We start from the raw sequence: 22,993 nt of genomic DNA on the forward strand, positions 1-22,993 counted from the left end.
CGTATTATCGAGCATTACACGATCAAAAATTATTTATAAAAAGTGCCAATAACAATAATAAATATGATAATCAATCGTGGCGCCTCATCAAATTGAAATTCCTCGCTTGAGTCGAGGAACGAATACATATATAATCCAAAAAATGAATAATTCTCTGAAGACGTGATCGATCGACGATATAAGCAAACGTTAGAACAGCAATGAAAATTCTTTGCCGGCCCAGAAATCGGCAACGTTTCCTCCTCAACTAACAAGTGCGCGTCTTCTGTCTCATTCCGCTGTAATAACTTCGCAAACCAATTAAAACTTTCCCGGACCTTCCAGTTAAACTAACTTTCTGCCAGCGGCGATCGGAGGAAATGAATGTTCCTTAGCCTTACTGCGGTTCCTTTCTGCGCTACGACCGATTAATGTCAGTTTCTGTGTCTGACGTTGACCGATTGATTCACTGCAACTTTATCGCGCCTCTGCACACACGCCTAAATGCGTAAACTTTAAACGATGGTTATCAACGATGGGTATAAACGGCAAAAGGGATCGGAATCGCGACTGAAAATTGCCTCCATTGTACTCCTCCGATCGAGAGATAAACCTTTCCCCTGAACAGATCCCTCTCTTCGATCTAAAAGAAAAGAAAAGAAAAGAGAAGAGAGAAAGAAAATATCATCCACCTCGACTCGTTTATCTCGAACGTTACGCGCGATTCGATTTCCCTTTGATTATAATTCCCTCCTCGGTCCCTTTGCAATCGTTTGCCCAAACCCATTCCCCCGAAATTATACCTGTATTAATATGATAGAATTACAGTGATCATCAACTACAACCGAGAAACAATCGGTTTGATCGGATGGGGGAGGGACGCGGAGGAAAGCGTTCCTGAAAATCTCGCGAATATTAACACGTTCGTCGTGATTTCGTTGAGTTCCTCAAACGTTACTGTCGGAAGGCCGTAAGGACGTAAACAGAGCGATAAACGGAAATAGTTTTAATATTTTTATTTTATATATTTTAATATAAAATTTAGTTGGGATATATTTATATATATTAGTTCTTCATTAACTAATTCTGTAATACCGATACTGAATTAGTTGTTTTCAGTGCCTCTACTTCTACTTCTTCGCTCCCTATATCCCGTTTCCAAAGTCAATTTTAAGCATTTTGATGAATATAAGCCTCTAATTGGCAACTTAAACTCAGTTCTATATTATCGGTGGTAATGACAGCCTCCTATATTGCCATATACCATATAATTTTAGATTTCAAATTGTATAAAAATGATTCGCTAAGAAATCATATTTGTCCCTCTTTTCTGTTTCCATTATATTCTATTATATTCTTAAATTTTAAATTCCAAAGTATATTTTATATTTTATATTTCAGTGCTTATTCCATTCAATTTCTTTTAAAATTCCCCTTTAACTCTTTGCATTCATATGTCGCCATATAATCTTTATCTATATATTTTATTATTACACATAAATTTACATTAGTAAATATATGTATAATATAATTACATTTTATATGTATAATACACTTATATATAATACAATATAACATTCCAGGGGGCTCTTCTTACTTGATTGATAACTTTCTTAAATATAAATGATTGAAATCTTTTTTTTTTTTTTTTTTTTTTGAAAAAGAAAGCGTCACCCATATATGGGTGACGTGGCGACGAACGTGTTAAGCAAGAGGGGGGGAGGCGCAGGGAGTCGATGCAGAAGGGTTTTAAACGTTGCACCACCTGCCGTAACAACGAGCAAATATTTGTGTCTCGTGACTGAGCCCTGTTCAACGTAGCGTGACCGCGCCTACGCGCGGCAACCGGCCCACCGCATTACTTAGAATTCCCTATCTCTTCCGATCCGCGGATAAAGCCGCTTTTCCGCTCGTGTTTCCTGCCCTTCCCTCCTGTTCCCTCTCGTTCGAACACATATGTATGTGTATATATATATATATATATATATATATATATATATATATATGTGTGTGTATACAGAGGGAGAGAAAGGTAGGATGCGTCGATCTTCCGGAACGATGGTCGCTCCGATTATCGGCATCATCTCTACACGCGAGCATTTCGGATGACCGATCGACCACCCTTGGAAACGCCAGCCTTTGTCTCCGGATTAGACGGCATTAACTCTCTCTCTTCCCATCGCGATACGTACAACTCCGACTAAACGCTCTTGTCCGACGAGAGAATTGCGGAATCGCGCCGATCGCGCCTCCCCCTCCTCGCGATCGTCTCGTGTCTGCCTGCTGATTTCGTCATTGCGATTTCGAGTCACGGGGATGATGAAACGTTCGAGGAAAAGTTTTGATATTAAGTGAGCGGTTTTTAAATGGCAAACGAATGGATAAGAGAGAATTATGTGAGTTTGGATGAAAATTTGCTCCAATATCTTTAAACGTCTTGACATTAAATCCTATTATTGAGTAGATTCGAGAGCAAGAAGCGAGAAGCTTGGCGTAAATATTCGTCTTTAGGAAGGCGAGAAATAATAACAATTGAAAAGGAGTCGAAGAAGCTTGACTATATATATATATATATACGCATTGATTAAAAATTAAAATAGATCGGCGAGGAGGAGTTAATTTCCATATCGGTATTCGCGACCAATGAACTCGGCTGCGAACTCGTACGGCCTCCCCTTCTTATTGCGATTGAGAAAAAGTAAAGCGATAAGCGGTATCGTGAGGGTGATAAAGGTGGAAGTTCCAATGTCAGTCATTACACGTGGAACGTTTGAGAACGTTGAGCCAGAACGCGCGTTTACGATCCTTATCCACGAGCTCACGTAAAAAAAAAAAAAAACTTTATTTCCGAGCGGGATATCCGAGACAGCTGTCACGCGACGCGTTACCCCTTTATTTGTTTGCCGAGTAATTTTTTACGACATCGGAACGCCAACTTTGTAACACGAGTTTCACGTGACGATGCCCTTTTACCTATTCAATAATAAGCACAGACGCTTTCCTGCCCCCCTCCTTCACCCTTCCTTTCTCATCTTCGAAGTAGCAATTTTATTATCGATTTGCTGAAAAATTCGGTATAATTAATGTCGGAAGTGTGGTGAAAGACAAAGGTAATAGTTCGCGAACTTTATAAGCGTTGAATATATAAATACGATGGAAAACGAAGTTGAGATGTAGTAATATTTTACGACGAATAAAAAAATTTATCGTTCGTGTCTGTTTGCGTGTCTGATAACACGATCTTCGTATTTCGTTCTGAAACGTCGTCTTATCAGCAGGCGAGATGACAAATGGCACGGTTGCAATAAAATCAAGATTGGAAAATTCGTCGGTAGAGATTGGAGGATAAAGCAAGCTCGATTAAGTTACGTTTCACGTATTACAATCTGATGAAAGAACACGTCTTCTTCTAATTCCACGATTCTACATATTTCGTATTATAACTTGGTTCGTAAAAACGTAAGAAGTAAATCCTTCTACGCTTCCATCTATTTATCTCGAATACTCGCTCGTATCAGCATTATTTACTTTCGAGAAGCTTTCACTTGTAATTGAATTGAAGGATTACTCGCGTTAACAATGTAACAATGTAGAAACAAAGCAAATTAATGCAACATCAATCTTGGATTTTACGTTAATTACCAACAGCGCGTGGACACGCTTATAATATTTGTCGAGAATATTTATACACAGTCTTCTTATACAGGAAAATCTGTCGCGGCTAAATTTCTAAATGTCACCGCTTTTAAATACGTAATGCCAAGGTCGGATTATTTTGCCCTTTCGTAATACCATCGATTAAAGGTTAAACCATCCGAGCGAGGAATTAATTTTTACAACGGATAAAATTACTCTCGTCCCTCTCGTTACCCGTTTCCTAACTTTTCGACAACGAATTCGAATTAATTCGTAAATAACGTCGAGTCAAAGAGACCCGTCTGTCTGGATGGATGGAGCAAGATCGTTTTACAGTTGAAAAATCATAGGATTCAACGGTGGAAAGGAATCGTGATCGCGTGATCGTTTTTCCAGTTTCGATTGGTATTCCCGCGGAGGTGGTGTTTGATTAAATGCCATCCACCACGCGACGACCGAGCCGGAATACACTGATCACCGAGGGAAAATTACTTGTCTGGGGGCCCCTGTGATTTTCGTTATCAGCTATCGGTTACCTCGATGAGTAGTTCCTCTCGAATTTCTACGAATTTCCTAGTATATTATCATCCAGCCTGCGCCACGATACCGACTTTAATTTCGAGAAACGAGTGGAATTCTCTCAATTTTCGATCTCGTCAAATGTTTAATCGACTTTTAACGCATTTCTTGTTCTTTTGTTTTTTTCTTGTCCCCGTAGATTTCAATCAGGATGGTCAACCGGACAATATTAGCTTCATGATAAAAAGGGTGAAAGTCCATGGTGAAGATGCCTTAAATGATCCAAGCTACAGGTTCACCGGTACTTATGGGGTAGAAGAATTCCTCGAGTTATTCTCCGGTAAGCGAACAATTTCAATCCATTTTTTTTATCCAAAGAAACTTTAAAATTTCTTTTAACGCGATATATATATTTCTTTTACGTGTTGTAGCAGTTAGCCGTGACGTTCAAAAATTAAATGAACGATTCTTCGTTATTTATTTTATCGCAATAGCGCGAAATCATTAAAAATTTTGTCGTTAAAATTCACTCAGGATATGGAGGAAACCATGCCATTGAATCTCCTTTTTGTTTTATCCCGATATCTCGATCGGTTGCCGAAATATAAGCGCTCGAAGTTACGATACGGCGCTTAACAGAAATTATGAATGGGGTCAGTGACCTGCACTTTTTCTTCGAAATGCGTGCTACGTCCTTCCAGGAATCGCGTCTGTCGCTTGTCTGGTGTTTGGGATAGGTCGGTGAGAGCGAGAGGTCCGAATAAGCGATAAAGATGGAGATAGAAAAATGATCAAAAATTACCCTTTTCTTTGCGCGACGATATCTCAGGAACCGGAAGGCGTATCGAGATAAATGAAAAAACATCTTAAAGGGGAAAGTCTCGAGCTTCTGACGATCGTTCACTCGTTGACAGAAAGTAATTATCTTCAGAGTTATAACGATTCGAATTTTTCTTAATTTTAATAGGAATTTAATCGAGTTATGATAAATTATACGTTTCTTTTTTTTTTTTTTTTTTTTCTTGAAAAAAATATCGCTTATATCGTTGTCACTACTGATATATTGAAGATTAATTTAAAAGTTATTTCATTTTCTTTTGCTTGGAAGCGGGTTGGATATTTAGGTAATCGATCCGATTGAAGTTTAATTATGTTAATTGGATCGAAGAAGCTTTATGAATTTGGGATTTATCGTGTCATACTTTTTTTTATCGCTTCATCCAGCATAGTTGAATAGCTTGTAACTTAATAAATGAACATGAATCGACATCTTTCTGACCCAATAATTATCATGTATATTTATAATTTTTAACAGAATCATTGCTTGAATTTTTTACGTATTATTTAGTAGAAATATTCTGTACGTGTAAATGTATATATATATATATATTTTTTTTTCCCATCTCAAACTCTTAATACTGATTTCCATTGAAAAAGCATATTCGCGTGAATTTTTAAAACTGCATCTCGTATTTCATCTCGTTAACACGGAACGAGAATATGTAAATCCAGGAACGAAGTTAATCAAAGAAAAGCATTCTTCAATCGAATGAAACGAAAACAAAAAATCAACTAACCCCTCATCATATTCTATATATTTCACTTTCTTCCTCGAAATTGTTGACCCTATTTACGCTATTTCTTCGTTAATTAAAGTGGCTTGTTTGCGATAAATTTACGATGAAATCGATAACAGATGAGTCGTGTTACATCGTTGAAATATTTTCCAATTTTAATGAAACGTTTCGTGTCGTTCATCTTCACGGCCATCAAATTCAAAGCTCTTCATTAAACATCGCAAACTACTCTCTTCTCTGCATCGCTAAAGCATCCCGTGTTTCATCGTTGATTCGTTACTTAATATCATAATTAATAAACACCCAATTAAATTACACGATAAGAGAGGCACAACCTCGATTCTTTTCTACTCGAGTTATCCGATTCAATTATTAAATCGCATATACGACGCGAAATATGAAAGTGAATCATAAATATGTGGCCGCCTCAAAAATTAATTTCATTTCCACGTTGTTGTTCCACGTGAAAAATAAATCATAAATGTAATTTTATAACTTTTACGAATATTCCTTTTAATATTTCCAAGGTTAATCGTTTTACAATTTTCTCATTTCTTGACTTCTCAATTACGCCCCTCTCGAGATGTTGAACCGGGCCAACAGTTTTTCATTAATAATACTACGATCTATGTTTTCCCGCGTTAAGAGCGCGGCAGAGAGGAAAGTTTCCATCCCAAGATTTGATTAATACTCGAGAACACGAGATTCGTTTTATCGAGCATTTTTTATCATTCCAGCCAATTAATTCTTGTTCGGCCGGCGTGCGGCATCAATTGACAGAGCCAGCCGAGGAACTGTATCGTATTAAAGTTTCCACACGAAGTTAAAGTTTCCGGGAACAGAGGGGATTAATTATTATCAAGTCACATCTACGGCGGTAACGAGTCGCAGATCGATGGTGGTTGAAATTTCCCAAGTTAGGACCATTGAAACTGTGATATACTATTTCGACGGGCCTTTGGATCGACTTAAGCCACACCCTCTATCTCGAGCTTGTCTATAGAATTGAGAATCCATGAATATTTCTCTGTCTACGATAAGTTTGTTCTCCAAGTAATTTTCAAGTAGAATTAGTTTTTGTTTAAGACCGTCATATCCATTAAACAAGCAATTCAATGTACGTATAGATACGTGTATGACGGATGATGAATGGAAAAAAAAAATCACCATCACCAATTAATTTGATCGTTTTGCGGAAACTCTTTTGTGTTTCCCAACTCTATTTCCATTTATTTTACTTTTATTTTATCCCTCGGGGGATGCGAATATTTGCAACGATAGTCTCCATTATTTAAATTGAAAATCGATTCGTGCTTAACGATGGTGCGACAGAGAGAAATCTCGTTCTATTTCTTAACTCGTGTTCTCTTGCACGTTGATAAACAAGCATCGATCGACACATTTTTATATATCATTTATTTTCGTATTCGTTTTGAAATTCGTTCTTTCGCAATATTCGTTCACACGAAGCAACGTACATTAACACCATTTTGACATTTTGAATAAGCTGCATTTTTATAAAAAGGGAAAAGTATTAATTCAGAATTATTCGCACATTTGAATATCATTGCGGCCCGACATTGCAGCATTGGGATAATATTGGGTTAATAACCCAAAGGGTTGATTTATAGGTATTATACATATAATAATACAGCATCGACGTCCCGCGTTATCGATTATATTAAAACGCTAATATAAGTTACGTCTAGTGGTATATACGTGCACGCGTTATCCAATGCGTTTGAATTTACATTGTTTGGCGTAATTACGCAATTTTGGCCGAAATGTTTGCAGTTAGCGCGTTAATTAGTAAGTACGATTGGACAGTCACGATTCTGGCGTGATTTCATCCTCGAAATTCATATTTCTTCTTCGACTCCAATAAAGTTGATTCCACGTGTGAATTAACATTGGCACAATTAGGATATCCTTCCAGTTGTAAAACTGTTTTAATTCAATAATTTTCTTTTTTTTTTTTTTTTTTTCTTAACGAAGAGAAGATTTTTGTAATTATTGACCAAAGACGTAGACTGCCGTTCTATTATTATTTCCCACTTATTTCGATCACGTTGTTTCACGTTGAAACGTCCAAATTCATTACGAATAGATATTAAATGCGGCAAATATTGGTTCATCCGTAGTTATACATTTTGGCCACCGTGACGTGTTTATATAAACAGATAGATGCTAGCTAGATGGGACACCGTATAGATATTGAAGCCGATATCGCTATTACGTCATCGGCTACTCGACAATTGACAGCATCCACTTACACACCGGCGACGTATGTATGATGTTGACATGTACAGTGAATGCGCTGTGTGTCAATATCGTTGAATATTCACTGATGACAAATACAGCGAAGACAATCGCATTGGTAATGCCCATACACGGAATTCAATGTATCGAAATTCTTTGATATATTTGATATCTTAGAAACCGAATTAAATTAGCTCGAAGCTAAAATCTTATATTTAGTTTCTCCTCGAACTTCTTAAAATTTCTTCTCAAAAGTTTTATCACGACGATTGTGATTATCGTATCTTTAATTTTATATCATAAATGGAAGAGAATATTTGAGCCGAATATTTGAACTCGATCCATCCATCTGTAATCTTTCTATTTTCCATTTATATAAAATAAAAAAAAAAAGAAAACGATTTTCTCGTTAATTGAATAGTATTCGTCGCAACACAGAGAGAGAGAGAGAGTTTTTTCATCCAAGCGAGTGGAAAATGAATTGAAATCGAGCGATAGAAACGCACCAACATTTCTTGGTGAATAACTCGCAATAGCACTATAGCTGATATACCTAGGAATCGAGAAACACAACCGAAGCAGCAACCGACCATGACGTATTTGCCGCGGGCATCTAGTAACCAAATATGCCTCCTGAGATACGCCACACCGCAAACACGTATCCCGTGTTCCATTCTCTTCCGCCGCAAAAACCTGCTCACCGTGAATTCAGATTGCAAAAAGCATTGTGCAAAGAACGAAACGTTGTTTTTCTGACGACTCGACGTTGCGCTTTTATTTTCCACGTCTGACCACCACTTCGTGTACTCTCGATATTGATTCTAGGGGTTTTTTTTTTTTGGTCACCGATCTAGGGTATTTTCGGTTCGATTCGGGTCGTAGTCAGATGACGTTAATATTTCAGATGTTTGGTTTTATTCGAGGCAAGACGTACGTAATTTATGGAAGAAAAAAGAAACGTGTGTAATAAAAATATCAGAATCTGATTAAGATTCTCTCGAACGAATAGAAAAAAACTATTCTATGATACGTGTGATAATAAAAAGAAATTGTAGAGTACAATTTTATCGTCTAAATTTTTGAAAAAATTAATTTTCAGAAATTAATCCAACTGGGCAAGAAAATGAAATATTAATGAAATGTTATTCTATATTATATTGTTATATCGACGAACATATTCATCGAACCAAGTTTATAGATATTTTACAAATTTTCAAACACCGATTCTTTCTAGATAATCTTCCAATTATAATAAACGATCGCGTTGATAAAAATTAAACGAAATATACAGATTTTCTTTCTTCGGCGATCCTCCTATTTACCGATCGCAACACGTACGACGATCAAATTTCAATTCCAGACTAATTTCGTTCATCATTTAATCCGTCATGAAGCAATTACGGGGTCTAAATTCCGCATCGTCGTATTCAAACGATAGCATCGCAATTGCAATCGAATCGAGAACCCCCCTCCCCCGATATTCCCTTAACCGGCCGACGGGCAAATAGTCGCTCGCAGCCTTTTAATCAATTTCGTTTTTAATTCGACTACCACGCTATTTCGAACTACTACCGGTTGATTTCTGATAGGCGGCCGTCGAGAAATACAGGTGGCGTTGAATCCCCGGCCGACATGCTCCCCCAATCAGAGACGTTATCCGGGAAAAATAATAAATCAGGCGTCCAGAATGTCCGGTAATTTAATTTCTGGGGAACTTTTTTATTCCGTGGCAACTTTCCCCCGTTGGGGAATCGTTGTTCGGGTATATGAAATGGGGAGATGGAGGGAGGAAAGAAGAAAGAAAAAGAAAGGAAAAAAAAAAAAAAGAAAGAGAAAAGTCCCTCTTCTCTTCGGATGGGATATTTTTTCGACGACATTCGGGAGAAGAGAAAAATGGAAGAAGGGATAGAGGGAGGAGGAGGGCAAGAATGGAGGGATAAAACGAGCAATGAATACTCTATGAACGTCATGCATGAATTTTAATGAATAGAGTTGTTTACGACCGCGTGTTCATCGCATGCTCCACGCGTTTTTTTCAAGGTCGACTGTGTCTGGCCACTTTGCGCGGGTGGAGATATATTTTATGCATAAAATACGATGGATTCTATCGATCCACGGTTATAATAAGGAAGATGTAAAGTGAAAAGCAATTATTAAATCGCAAGTAGCGAGTATTCTTACGAATAAGAACACCAACGAATTTTCATCAAATCTTTTTCCATTTACAGTTCATGCAAATTTTAGTTCATGAATTTTATCTAAATAATAATTATTTTACACGATCTTTGCCCCTTTATTCTACCTATTTTTCTTTTTTCTACGTTTAAATTTCTCACGAATGCAAGCAAACGTCCATAATCCAATGTCCATCCAGATCGAGTAAATTCGTCGATCTATCAAATCACACCGGAGAAATAGTAATGCATAAATTTTTTAAATCGAAATCGAAAACCTCTGTTAAAACTTGCTGAAACTGAAAACTTTTTTTCCAGAGGAAGACTACGACGCGTTTTGTTTGTCGTACATGTTCACGTATCGTGACTTCGAGAAGGGAACTTTGGGCCTGGCGTGGACCGGCGATCTGAAAAACGCGGGCGGAGTTTGCGAGAAAAACGGGGTAAGTTCTCTTCCCTCCGCCCGATCCGGTAACAAAACTAATTCGCCGCCGTCTGGAATATAACATGGTTTCGGGGTCCGCGTTTCACGATACCCAGACAATTACCCCGGGAACTAACGCTATTTCGTCTTGCAGCACTACAGAGGTAGCATGAAATCGCTGAACACAGGTATAATCACCCTCCTCAACTACGGCAAACACGTACCACCGACGGTTTCTCACGTCACCCTTGCTCACGAGATCGGTCACAACTTCGGATCCCCTGTAAGTTCAACGTGGGTTTGCATGTTGTCGGCGAGCAGTAGCACATTCGAAAAGTTTCGAGGGCTTGGTTTCAGCGAGCAAGCACCCCCCCGCGATCGAAGCAATTCGGGGAGGAATCATAACGTAAACGATCCTTGTCCAATCTCGATCCTGTGAAAATTCTTTGTTTCAACGAGTAATCGATAATGGATTATAAAGAATCTTTTTGAATTTAACAACTCGATTTTGATAAACAATTTTGATTTTCAGGTTTCGTTGGATACACGAGTTCTTTCCGAATTTGATATTCGATGTCTGTGGATACTTTTGCGATGCGTCGAGTTAAATAATGTTCCTCCATTTTTTTTTAATATAATTTTTTTTTAGTAAATATCGACGTGAGTAGTACGGGAAATAACGCGTTCGATCGATTTTTAAAAAAATAAAATATTACGTTTCATTTTTCTCCACGAAGAAAAGCATACGATTTCATATGGAATGAAACGTGTTATCATTTTTTTTTTTTTTTTTTTTTGCTGAAAATTAATACGTTGTACTCATTTTTAACGAAAAATTTCCAAGATTTATAAAAATCTGGAATTATCGTGAAAGATTAAATTCTTTCTTTCTTATACGAGTTAAACTATGTTACTTTTTATGATATATATCGATAATTGTAATGAAACTTCTAGAAAAGTTTCTTTCAATACGAAATAATTACAAGTAATAACAATTTGTTATTATTCAAACTTTAAAAAAAAAAGAGAGAAACGAAAATTGACAAGGATCGTTTATATTTGTTAAATTGTTCCAATTGTACTCTACGGTTGAATTTATTCTAATTTCAACACTTGCTGCATATATTTGTGTGAAAAATAGAAAATTGCATTTCTTTCTTGGAAAAATCAACGAGTCAGCAAGAAAGGTGTTCAAGGAAGGAATGCGAATAATGTCCTAGGCAATTAAGCGCTGGATTGTTCGAAAAGTTGGTGCTGCAATGTTACGAGAGAAGAAGTTTCACGTTCCAACTATTTCCAAGAATGTTTGAGATCATCTTTGTCTATACTTCTCTCTGCTTAAATAATTTCTGTGCAGAGCGGATCTTTAATTTTTTTGGAAAAAATTAAAAAAGCGATGATAATTTGAAAATTTATAGAGAAATAAAAACAAAATATCGCGATGAATAAATTCGTACCAAAAATCTACCATCATCGTCATTTTACATTTTAAGAATTAATAAATTTTTAAAATCGTTATTATTTTATCACGATCATTTCTCTAATTATTTTCCCCCTTTCTCTTTCGTTGCACAGCACGATCCGGACGAGTGTTCACCAGGCGGGGAGGACGGAAATTTTATAATGTTCGCAAGAGCCACTAGCGGGGATAAACGAAACAACAATCGGTTCAGCCCTTGCAGCCTGGTCTCCATAAATCCAGTTCTAAATGCCAAAGCCCGCTCCTCTAAAGGGTGCTTTGCCGGTAAATAAAGAAGAAGCTTTTGGAATTTTAATTAGTTGTTCGAACACGATTCTCGGTCATTCAAACTTTTCCTGAACCGAGCTTTTCGAGTCATTCACCTGAATCGTATTTATACATACGATTATTACGATACGATGCATGCAAAATATTTCCTCTAGCAACCTCCTCATCGATGGTAGGTATTGAGAAATGTTTATTATCTCGAGTAAATTTCGAAGAGGAAACGACGTGACAATTGTATTTTCGACATTAATGTTAAGATAAATTAAATAAATTTTCATAAGGTTTTCCATTACGTGGAAGATCTATCTTTCGTTACTTTTCTGTTGGATATAATAGTCGAACACTCGAGGAAGAATGTTTGTCGTCTTTTGAAACGAATTATTATTAAGGGCATCTCGTTAATGATGTCTAAAATTTTTTAAAGTTGAATTTTAATTAGGAGAATTATACAAAGTGAAAAGTTTTGGAAAATAAATGATCGCCGATAGGGAAACTGTTGAAAAAAGTTTACCATTTTATAACAATGTCTAATTATACAGCAAAGACAATGTGAACAAAAAGAATATGAACAATTTAATTGGTAGCGGTATATGAAATTTATTACTATATTTCTCTGACTGTTATTATTACGAAACTTTTCAAACAGCACTTTTAAAAAAAAAAAAAAAAAAATGAAGACCGTATTAATTAACATTTGAGAGCAATATTTTAATTAAAGTGAGACAAGATATTTTCATTTTAAACGAGATTAAAAATTTGCTCGTGAAAGTCGGAGAGAAGGAATATGTTTCGGATTAAAAGTAACCGCAGATGTTATTAAATTCTTATTAAAATTAGACATTTCAAATGTTAAAACTTAATACACGAACCAAAAAAAAAAAAAAAAAAAAGAGAATACGAAAATCCAAAAAGTAGAATGATTTACAATATATATATATATGATTTTGAATCGATCGGCAGAGAAATGTCAAAAAGTTTCCAAAGAAAATTATTATAAAAATGGATTCCAGAAAGAAAGAAAGAAAGAAAGAAAGAAAGAAAAAATTTGAGTACATGTTCCTATTAATAAGTATATATCGTCAAAAAGGAGTGCAAGAATACTATCCCGTGGAAGAGCGGGGAAAATGGGGGACAAAAGAAAGATAGAACGTGGCTCGATATATCGAGCGAGGCAGAGTCTAATTGCAACTCAATTGCAATTTTAATAGCGGACTCTCTACACGATCCGTAGAAAACTCGTTTCTGGAAACGAACATTGAACGCAGTAGGAAACGAGCGACAACTCGAGCAAACAAGAAAGCAGACACGACTCGTTAATTGTTAATAACAAAAAGATATCTGTGACCGTTGGCAAGCTAGCTGGAAAAAGTTTGTACGAATATCGAACATGGATACGATGCGCGTTGTAGTTGAAAACGAAGTAGAGAGATAAAAAGAGAATGAAATGAAATGTTGCCACGACGAACGGAAGTAATAACGGAAGTTGCCGCATTTCAGAGAAATTATTAGCAGAAATTATTCCCGTTTGAATCGGGTGGAAATTGATAAATTTTTTAGATTGAAAAATAATACAAGGACACATAAGTTATATCTTGAAATCTGTTTCCATTAACTTTTCCACTTTTATCGATCTAGTTAGATATTCTCGTCGAAAAGCACACTTTTCTGCGAAACGCGACAAATCATTCGAATTGTACTGTTACAAAATAAACTGATTGAGATCGTAATAAATTGAACATTCGAATTGTTGATTAAAATCACGCTTCATAATCGAATTATGAACTCGTTAATACGAAGCTATAAATGGAAATCAAAGTTTCACGAAGAGTTTAAAAGTTTCGATCAACCCGTTTCCACATCGATTGTAATTTCCTTACAGCGAAAAATTTGAGCAACTCGACACACCGATCGGTGTAAGAACACAGAGCTGTTCGAGAACCACTTGACGCGGATTGATTCGCAATTGATTGCATTACACGTAGCCACAGTCGACTTGTTGAGCTTCATTTAAATCCAGGTTTTCATTAAGCTCGCTCTGCAAATCAAGCCAACATTTATTCCATCCACTTTGCCTCCGCTTGCGGCTCGTTTCAACCTCGAACCGATCAAAGTAACGGATGGAGTATCGAGGCGAGAGAAACTTGGGATGCTTTATTTACCGCCGTTAAAAAAATAAAAACGAGGAAGAAGAGGGGGATTTATGGAATTTTGGTGGAAATGGCGAGTCGAGTTAATGGAGAATCGATGATTTTTCAGAGCCTCAAAACGCCATCTGCGGGAACGGCGTGGTTGAAGATGGCGAGGAATGCGATTGCGGATGGGAGGAGGACTGCAACGACCCTTGTTGCCATCCCCAACGGCTCCATCACGCTCTTCACGAGCTACCTTGTCGTCTTGCCGATGGTGCAGTGTGCAGCCCCAGTCAAGTAAGTGCCACTTTTCCTTCGTTTTCTACGTGTCCAGATAGCGTAGCCTCCCTCGTGAACCGTGATTAAGTCTAATGTCCCCTCATTTGCTACCCTCCAGTTCTTCTTCTTTTTTTTTTTTTTTTTTTTGTTCTTCACCATTCAATCGTTCTACAAGGATAAAAGAGAGACAAACGGTGTCGATTCACCGATCGAAAGATCTCGAGAAAATTGGAACGATTGTTTTTTTCTCTCTCTCTCTTTCTTTGTAGATAGAATTTTTGATTTTTCGAAAAAATTTCTTCAAACTCGTGGTCGATAGTGGAAATTTTATAGCAAAAAGTAGGCTGTTGCTCGATCCTTATCACGTTTATTTAATAACTTGATGTAAAAAAAAATTAATTTTGGAGTAACATTAGCGAGAAAGTTGTAGATGCGAATCGTTTCTACGATTGAAGAGAGAAAAATTGATGTTGGAAAGTGTGGAATGAGTAAAGTTGTTCGTGGGATAAAGTTTTGTTTAAAAATTGATGGGATTGATTCGTGGGGATGGCGCGGGGATGAAATTGAAGGAATATGTGCGAAGATATGTAGCAAACTGAAAGTTAAAATTGCATTTTTCAGTGAAAGGATGTCAAATTCTTGGTTATATTTACGTTGAAATATTAAAGGAACGGTAACGTCGGATGCTCCAAGTTTTCAAGATCTCCGTGGAGAGAGATATTTTTACAGTCGTTGCAAATACACCCCTTTAGCAGTGAGCTCCTTTGAAATTTCGACAGAGACTCATTTTCATTTTCTACGAAAGCTACACGTTGAATATGTTATGAATTCCTATTGAATATCTTGAAAGCGTAATGTAGGAAACGGAATGCGAGCGTGCAATGCCAACTTTTCTGTCAGACGCGAGCCCACCTCCTCCTCGAAACGTCGCATTTCCTCATTGATTCGTTTTCGTTTACGTTACATTTATCGAAAAATTTCACTTCAACGTTTTTATGATAAAGAGAAAAAAAAAAAGAAACACTTTCGAAATTTAATAACTGCTTTAGTAATTCCCAAAATTGACGTTAACTCGCTAATTGGACGAATCGTTAATTGGATTAATTCCAATTATTGATACTTTACGGATTAATATTATTAATTGTTTTATCGAACTAAATTTTTCATTATTTATCATTACTCGATATATTTGTTAGAAGAGTAAAACTGGCATTTCCAAAATTTTCTAGGATTATTAATTGATCCAATCACTATATCCAATACTCTGTGTTTATCTCAATCTACTTGTCCACATAACTATTTATTCCACTTATATTTAAAAAAAGACACAAATGTAACATAAATTATACATAATCGGAATACACAATTGAATATAATAATTATAACAAACAGATTATAACGACGTGAAAGATTTCATCGTTGCACGAGATCCCTCTATTCACAACCTATCGATAATTTTAGGAATATTATTCCCTCATTTTTCTTAATTATCCAGCCGGCCAACATCATTATTCTCCAAGTATATATCATTTCGTTACCGACACGCAACCAAAAACCAATCGTCTCGTAACAAAATCCGGAACGAACACATCCCCCTACTTACAACAGCATTGGTAATTGATAACAAGGCATGGTTGCGCGACATCCATGTGCAGTTTCCATGTTTATTAACGGTAAAGCCGTAATTAAACGCGGAACGTGTCGTTACACGTGGCTCGCATGAATCTCCACAACTCGGCGTTAATCCAACCGGAGCGCGTCGTTTGTTCCATCGAGCCTTGGACTCTATATAATACACGCGATGATTAAACGGCGGATAACGAGTGCACGAAATCGAGACGTTGGTAATTTATGCGAACTTGGGTGCTCCTTCGAATACATGGAAATCGAAACTGCGGGCGTAACTCGAGGGAGGAGGATACGGTTCCATCGATTTCGCGAGGAGGAGGAGGATCCGTGTAGGAAGTTCGAGACACGGGCAATTACCGTGATTAAATTTAAACGAGCGATCGACTGTTGCGGGGGAATTGTTGCCAAATGATCGAGGAAAATATATATTTTCGAAAAATCGTGGAATTTGATGCTTCCATTCTCTGAGAAATCAAGCAGTTTTTTAATATAAATAAATAAAGAGAAAGAGTAGAAAGTAGAGTGTAAATAAGTAATCTATTTTTTGAATGATCCAAAGAAAAGGAACAAAAAGAGAGGGAAAAAGGAAGAGAAGAGAGAAAGAAAGAAAATGAAACTACAAAGAAAAATATATACATTTCACAAGATTCCAACGATTCAACGAGGGATGAAATAACAACAACAACAACAGCAGCACGGGAAATGGAAAGAAAAAGAAAAACAGGAAGGAGAAAGCATTAGTTAAATATTGAGCTTACACCCACCGGCTGAAAACACAACACAATAATGGCTCTCTGAATACAAGGCCATTCACCAAAGCACTTTTCTCGATGACGGCGCGCTTCGTGTTGGAAACTGCAATCTCGATTCTACGATTCTTCGCGCTCCAACAAATTTACTCGATCACGGACGGCCACGAGTGAACTTGAGGGTTGGGAATTAGTTTCCAGCCTCTTTCAGCTCTTCCGGATATATTCCGTTATGTTGTTATATATCGACAACGTGCAAACACAACATCGATTTAATTTTCGACCGCATCTATATCGTTGACACCGCTTGGAGCGCCACCTATTTTCTTCTACTGCTGTTATTTCAAGAAATGCGCCCGATCGATCGAACTGAAATCAACACCGTCCGTTATTAGTTTCGTTCCTGGATGAAACTTCAGTGAGACACGGTTAACTCTTGCGATTTAATCGAGGAAAGTTGCATTGGGAATTATTGAATTTAATTTCAAGAGGAAATTATAAGAGGAGATAATTAGAATTATTTACGAATAGGTTTCAAACAAGTCTATGATATCTTGGATCTAATCTTGTTATCGATTTTACATTTATTCATCCGTGTCTCGAACTTTGGAAATTCTTATTGCTGTAACGAGGTTTCCAATCGTGGAAAAGAATTACACGGGTATTGTGTCAACCGACGTGGTAATTGCTACGTTCCTTTTTTTTTTTTTCGTCTCCTTTTCGTGCACGGCTACTAATTATTACGCGCAGAAATCCGTGAATAGACTGTAATTTAAAATACTTCGTTTCGACGTATTCAACTTTTGTTTCGCTTCGCTTTCGGGATTCATTATGCTCGAAGGATCGAATTCGGATCCGAAGAAGATTTTCCACCAAACAATCGAATGCAATTAGTCGAGAATCTTTTTTTTTCTTTTTTTTACGAATAATCATTTCCACATCTTTAAATTATCTTTAAAGCAAAAAAATTATCACCGTGGTATCGAAATGGAAAAATTTAAGTATCGTTCTAAATTTCTAAATTTTAACTACTTATATTTAAACCACCTCGTCGCTAAAAAAATTATTTCTCTGAGAATCGTAAATCTCAAGTAAGTAAAGGGAGCTCGTTAAATTTTATTATAGCGATAATGCATCCACCGTGGCCGATAAACGAACGAAAAAACGAAGAAGGATCGCGAATCGAGATAGGCGTAGGCGTGACTCGAGGCAAAGTGAAAAACGAAAATAAAACCGAAACGGCATCGTTCCCTCGGAATGCATGCACTAGGTGTGCACACGGGGAGAAGTACCAGATGCAAAACACGTAGATTCGTGAAACTTGGAGGACGTAGACGAATGGACGACGTTTTTTCCTCTCCTCTCCCCTTTCCTCGAGCAAAGTTGAACGTGGAGGACAATAAACAAGGAGGAGAGGAAAGGGAGGGAGGGAGCAAGGTGGTGGAAGTAAACTGTGGACATTAAGCTCGTAAGAGTAAGGGTGGAATAAGAATAGGAGGAGAAAAAAATTGAGAAAGATAACGAAGGAGGTGCGGCGGCCAGGTCGGGACTGATGAGGGAAAGAGTGGGACGGAGGGGAGGGGAGGGACGAGTGAGGAAAGAAAACAGGGGGACGGTGCAAGAAGAAAGATAAATAGTCGGAGCAAAGGAAAACAACCGGGTACTAGAAAGATAAAGCGGAAAGAACGTGTTTGCGGGGATGGAAACACGTAGCCGCGGTATAAGGGGAAGGGTGTGGAATTATTTTCAAACAGGATTCGAGATTATTAATAGGCGGTGCATCCTCACGTTTTTTTTCGTTATCGAAGTATATGCTTCGTTGATCGCGTTACAGCGATTGAGATGAGTGTGAGAATTCAAATAATAATAAGAAAAAAATGGCTGAATTATTTAGGAATTTTTTTGAGGTGAAGAAAGATGATTCCATATAAGACAAGGTTAAATATTTTCAATATAAATTTTATAATGTAATAAATCTCGCCTAATATGCATAATAAAAATTCATTTTTAGTGATGATACTTTGATGATACTTTAATTAAGGATTATCATATCTTTTGTACAAGATCCAACCAAGTTAACGATCTTGCTTTGAAATAATATTTCCTGTTGATGTGGCAAAAGCTGATTATCCTGTTCCCATAGGGAGGGAGGAATTATCGACGCCATCCTCGAAAACATTTTGATGAATAGGATCGAGAGAGAGAGAGAGAGAGAGAGAAGCATCTCGAGAGATTCAATCCTTCGAGCACGAGCGATAACGCGACTTCCTTCCTTCGGTAAAATGAATCCCCTCTCTCTCGCGTTCTATTTTCAAAGCAGATTGCACATGGACAGGCACACGCGTGCATACATTCGCGTTTCAATCGTGAAATGAACCTATACGTGGTTCATTTTCCTCTGGAAAATCTCGCGGGATCGTCATCTCTTATTCTTATTTCCACGTCGCGTGGAAAAAAACGCGACACCCCGAAGAATATCGATGATGAATATCTGCGTCGTTCTCGGCTTACCTCGTATTAAAGTAGGATTAATCGGTTGAAGTATCCACGGGATGTATTAAATATCGATGAGAGAGGCGAAAATTTTCTTTACACCTCTTGTTTCAAAAGGATTTTGAACGCATGCTAAATAAATAGCTCAGTGTTGTTTTAATATTTAAGTACAATTTCTTTAAAATTGTATCAATCGAGAATCTATTAAAATGATGAAGCTTCACCATTCAATGAACTTATAAAAAATGAAATGAAACCGTATACAATATTCAAGTAGTATAAATAAGTATAAATAATTCAAACATTTCGAGTTTATCCTAAACTCAATAAATGATAAAAATAATTAATAATGGAAATGAATAAATTTCTCACAATGGAAGATCTCTGCTTTGAAAAATAACTTTGTATTATTTTTGGAGACAACACAACTAAATCAGATTGTTTACGAAAAATTCAATAAATTCCATAATCGTGAAAAATATTAAATCTCTTCGACGAAATTTTTCTTTCGATCCAACATGGAAACAATTGTTCCGAAAATGGAAAAGATCGCGAGGCATTTTACAATTATTTGTATACGTGACGGATATCAAAGGGAATGAGATCTCTGTCGAGCGGAGAAAATAGTTCCTCCCCGACAAACCGGATGAATTTCATCGATCAAGGATGATTCGTATAATATCCTTGCTTCGTTAACCGCGACATTTCGTTACACCTGTAGTAACGGCAATTACTCGAAGACGGAGTTTCATGATTTCCTTCCATTGTCGTCCCCTCTCGAGAAGATTCTTCCTATTGAAAGTATTGAAATTCGATAAATTGATCCGTTTCACACCGTGTTATTACGTTTCGAGATTCAGCGCGAGTGTAAGATTGCTGCTGGCAAGGAGAGCTCCTCAAATTTCATTATTACGTGTTCGCCATACAAGTAAACGTCGATCCAACTGCGAGTGGAATAGTCGAACAGATTCGTGTATCACACACACCGACAATAATCACTTGCGCTATTGTTATCGTATCTCGGAAAAATCGGTCGATAATAATTGCTGAAAATATACCAGGAAATATTCGATCATACTTTCCATTCATACGTTCGTGAATGAATACCGTGTCAAATAAATGAAAAATTATTTTTAATTATCAATTAATTGTATTTAAGAGCGGCATTAAACCCGCTCGAAAAAATCCACGTTCGAAATAAAAATTCCTTAAGCTACGAACGAAATTAACAATGGCGAAACTCTGCTCGAATTATGATACACCAGATAAGACTTATCACCCCCTCCTAAATTAACGGGATGTACGATTGCAGTAAATACAGGGTGGAGGGTTGAAATCGAGTGGGTGGGGCGTTGATGAAGCGATTGCCGAGAAGATATATTTCTCGACAACGACGATTTAAATTTCAAAATTGCAACCCTCGAAGATGAACTGGATATCGTCCAACGATACCAGTCCTCCCTTTTCTTATCGTTTCTAATTAAGAATACATCCAGAGATAGGCGCGGGCCTAAATAAAAGGGGCGAGACTCTTGACATTGCCGGCACGGTCGAGGCATTAAGGCGGCTCCTAAATCTCCCCGGGAATTGCAGCTTCGCAGCCGTTTAGAGATAAGTCTTATCCCCCTCTGATTGAAAACGTTAATCGCCAACTTGGAAACGAGGCATTCTCTATATATAAAGGGAAGATATAAAAGCGCGATTAAAGACTCTTAAAAAAAAAAAAAAAAGGAAATTGAAAATCTTTTCGAATTCTTTCGCTCTTCGACATCATTCGACCCTCCTTTCTTTCTTTTTCTTTAAACAAATTACAATTCGTCTTAGAAAATTCATCCAGCCATTGGATTTTTCCGTGTAATATTCTCTCATAAGGCTGAATGCACTTTTCCAGCTGGTTATTTATTTCCTGATACATGCACCCGCGCCCGAGAATAACATCCACTTGCATCAGCATCGAATTTCTCCCGCTGCTCTCCGTGCCAATTCGTTGAACCGGAAAACGTATCGGAACCTTATTTTCCAAGCATCGGCTCCCGATCCCACGGGGGGGGGGAGGGCGGCTCTATCCCCTCTATCAGATATTCAAACCGTGGATCGTTCTTATCTGGACGTTAAGCGAAAATCATTCGATTCGCTTAAACGTCGCCCCCTCCTCCAATCCAACCCTGTCCCTCGATTTAATTAAATCGAAAATTGTCGAGATCCCTCCTCCCCTGCTGTTTCCCCAAGTTTTCCTCGATACGAGGAGATATTGGCGTGACTTTTTTTTCGGATGGATCCTCATCGATCACACGATGGTAGTTGTCGGATATTTAAGAGGGAAATTTTTGGGAATTAATTGTAAAAGATAATTTAAATGTTAAGGATGGAGCGTGTAAGGTAAAGAATCGAATTTTAGAAAAGAAAACTTATTTATCAAGCTGTTAGCGAGGAATTTAAGTTTCAGGTGAAGTGAGAGGAAGATGGAGCCATTCCACTCCAACTTAAATTTGTCGACAATTAATTATTTACCGAATTATTTATCAACTTGTAGTTACGTAAGCGATGTATGATAAATATGGATCGATATTTTTGTCCATCTTTGTTTCGGAATAACAAATATCATCGCGTGATCAATTCGTCCAATTTTAATCAAAAAAGATTTTTTTCACGAAGAAAGTCCAATCCTGTTTCACTGGAATTTCTTAGAAGCACGGCGCTACTTTTAAATTTTCCCCGCATCCGGCTGTGAGTGTTTCAGGTGTAATTGCAGATACAGCAATTTCCCAGATGGAAAAAGCCGGGATCTCGTAAAGTTGGTGGCGAGAACGGGAGGATTTCTCGAGCGGACGTCTTTAATGCACGGTTTAATCGTCGAAATGCTTTCGTAATATCGTGAAAACGCGAAAAACCTCGACTCGAGCAAGCAAAGATTTTTGATCTTCCGCGTCGATCTTCCACGACGTCGAACGATATACGTCGATTTCTTGAATATTTATCGAACGGTATGGTTCCAAAGTTATAAAGAAAATCAGTGGTGCAAGTTTTCGAAGCGTGAAATCACGGTTTGGCAAACAGTTTGTGCCCTTCCCCTCCTCCCAAAACTACTTCTGCACGTATCATCTCGACAAAGTCTGGAGAACTTGTGCTTTGCTCTTCGAATTCCATAAATATTCATTATTGCGTGCACGTTCTGCCGCGAATAGATTTCCTGCGATATAACGATAAATTGATAATAAAAACGAAAAATTGACGAAAGATTGGATCCAATTTCAAATTAGACGGTTGAAAACTTGAGTAAAATTAATCGTGATAGAAGAAATAAATGTTTGTTGATTAAGTCTTTTAATATAAAGAATTTCGATGCAGTAGAAATTCTTATACGTCTATATTTATTAGCATAATTTATTCACTTTCTAA

General features: G+C 37.3%; 1 protein-coding gene across 2 annotated transcripts in view; it reads left to right on the forward strand.

Moving 5' to 3' along the window:
• The window catches only part of LOC100866886 (disintegrin and metalloproteinase domain-containing protein 10), a 133,718-nt gene that overhangs the window by 101,519 nt on the left and 9,206 nt on the right, over positions 1–22,993 (forward strand). The window contains exons 7-11 of one of the 2 annotated variants that reach the window (XM_086915607.1): positions 4,334–4,474; positions 10,463–10,587; positions 10,723–10,851; positions 12,144–12,312; positions 14,572–14,741. In XM_086915607.1, coding sequence (XP_086771733.1) covers positions 4,334–4,474; positions 10,463–10,587; positions 10,723–10,851; positions 12,144–12,312; positions 14,572–14,741 — 734 coding nt within the window. The remainder of the gene's footprint in view (positions 1–4,333; positions 4,475–10,462; positions 10,588–10,722; positions 10,852–12,143; positions 12,313–14,571; positions 14,742–22,993) is intronic. The other variant, XM_086915610.1, reaches the window with a different exon arrangement.

Source organism: Apis florea, unplaced genomic scaffold (genome assembly GCF_048593485.1).
Source record: "Apis florea isolate Af1SG1 unplaced genomic scaffold, ASM4859348v1 contig_2153_pilon, whole genome shotgun sequence".
NCBI lineage: Eukaryota > Metazoa > Arthropoda > Insecta > Hymenoptera > Apidae > Apis > Apis florea.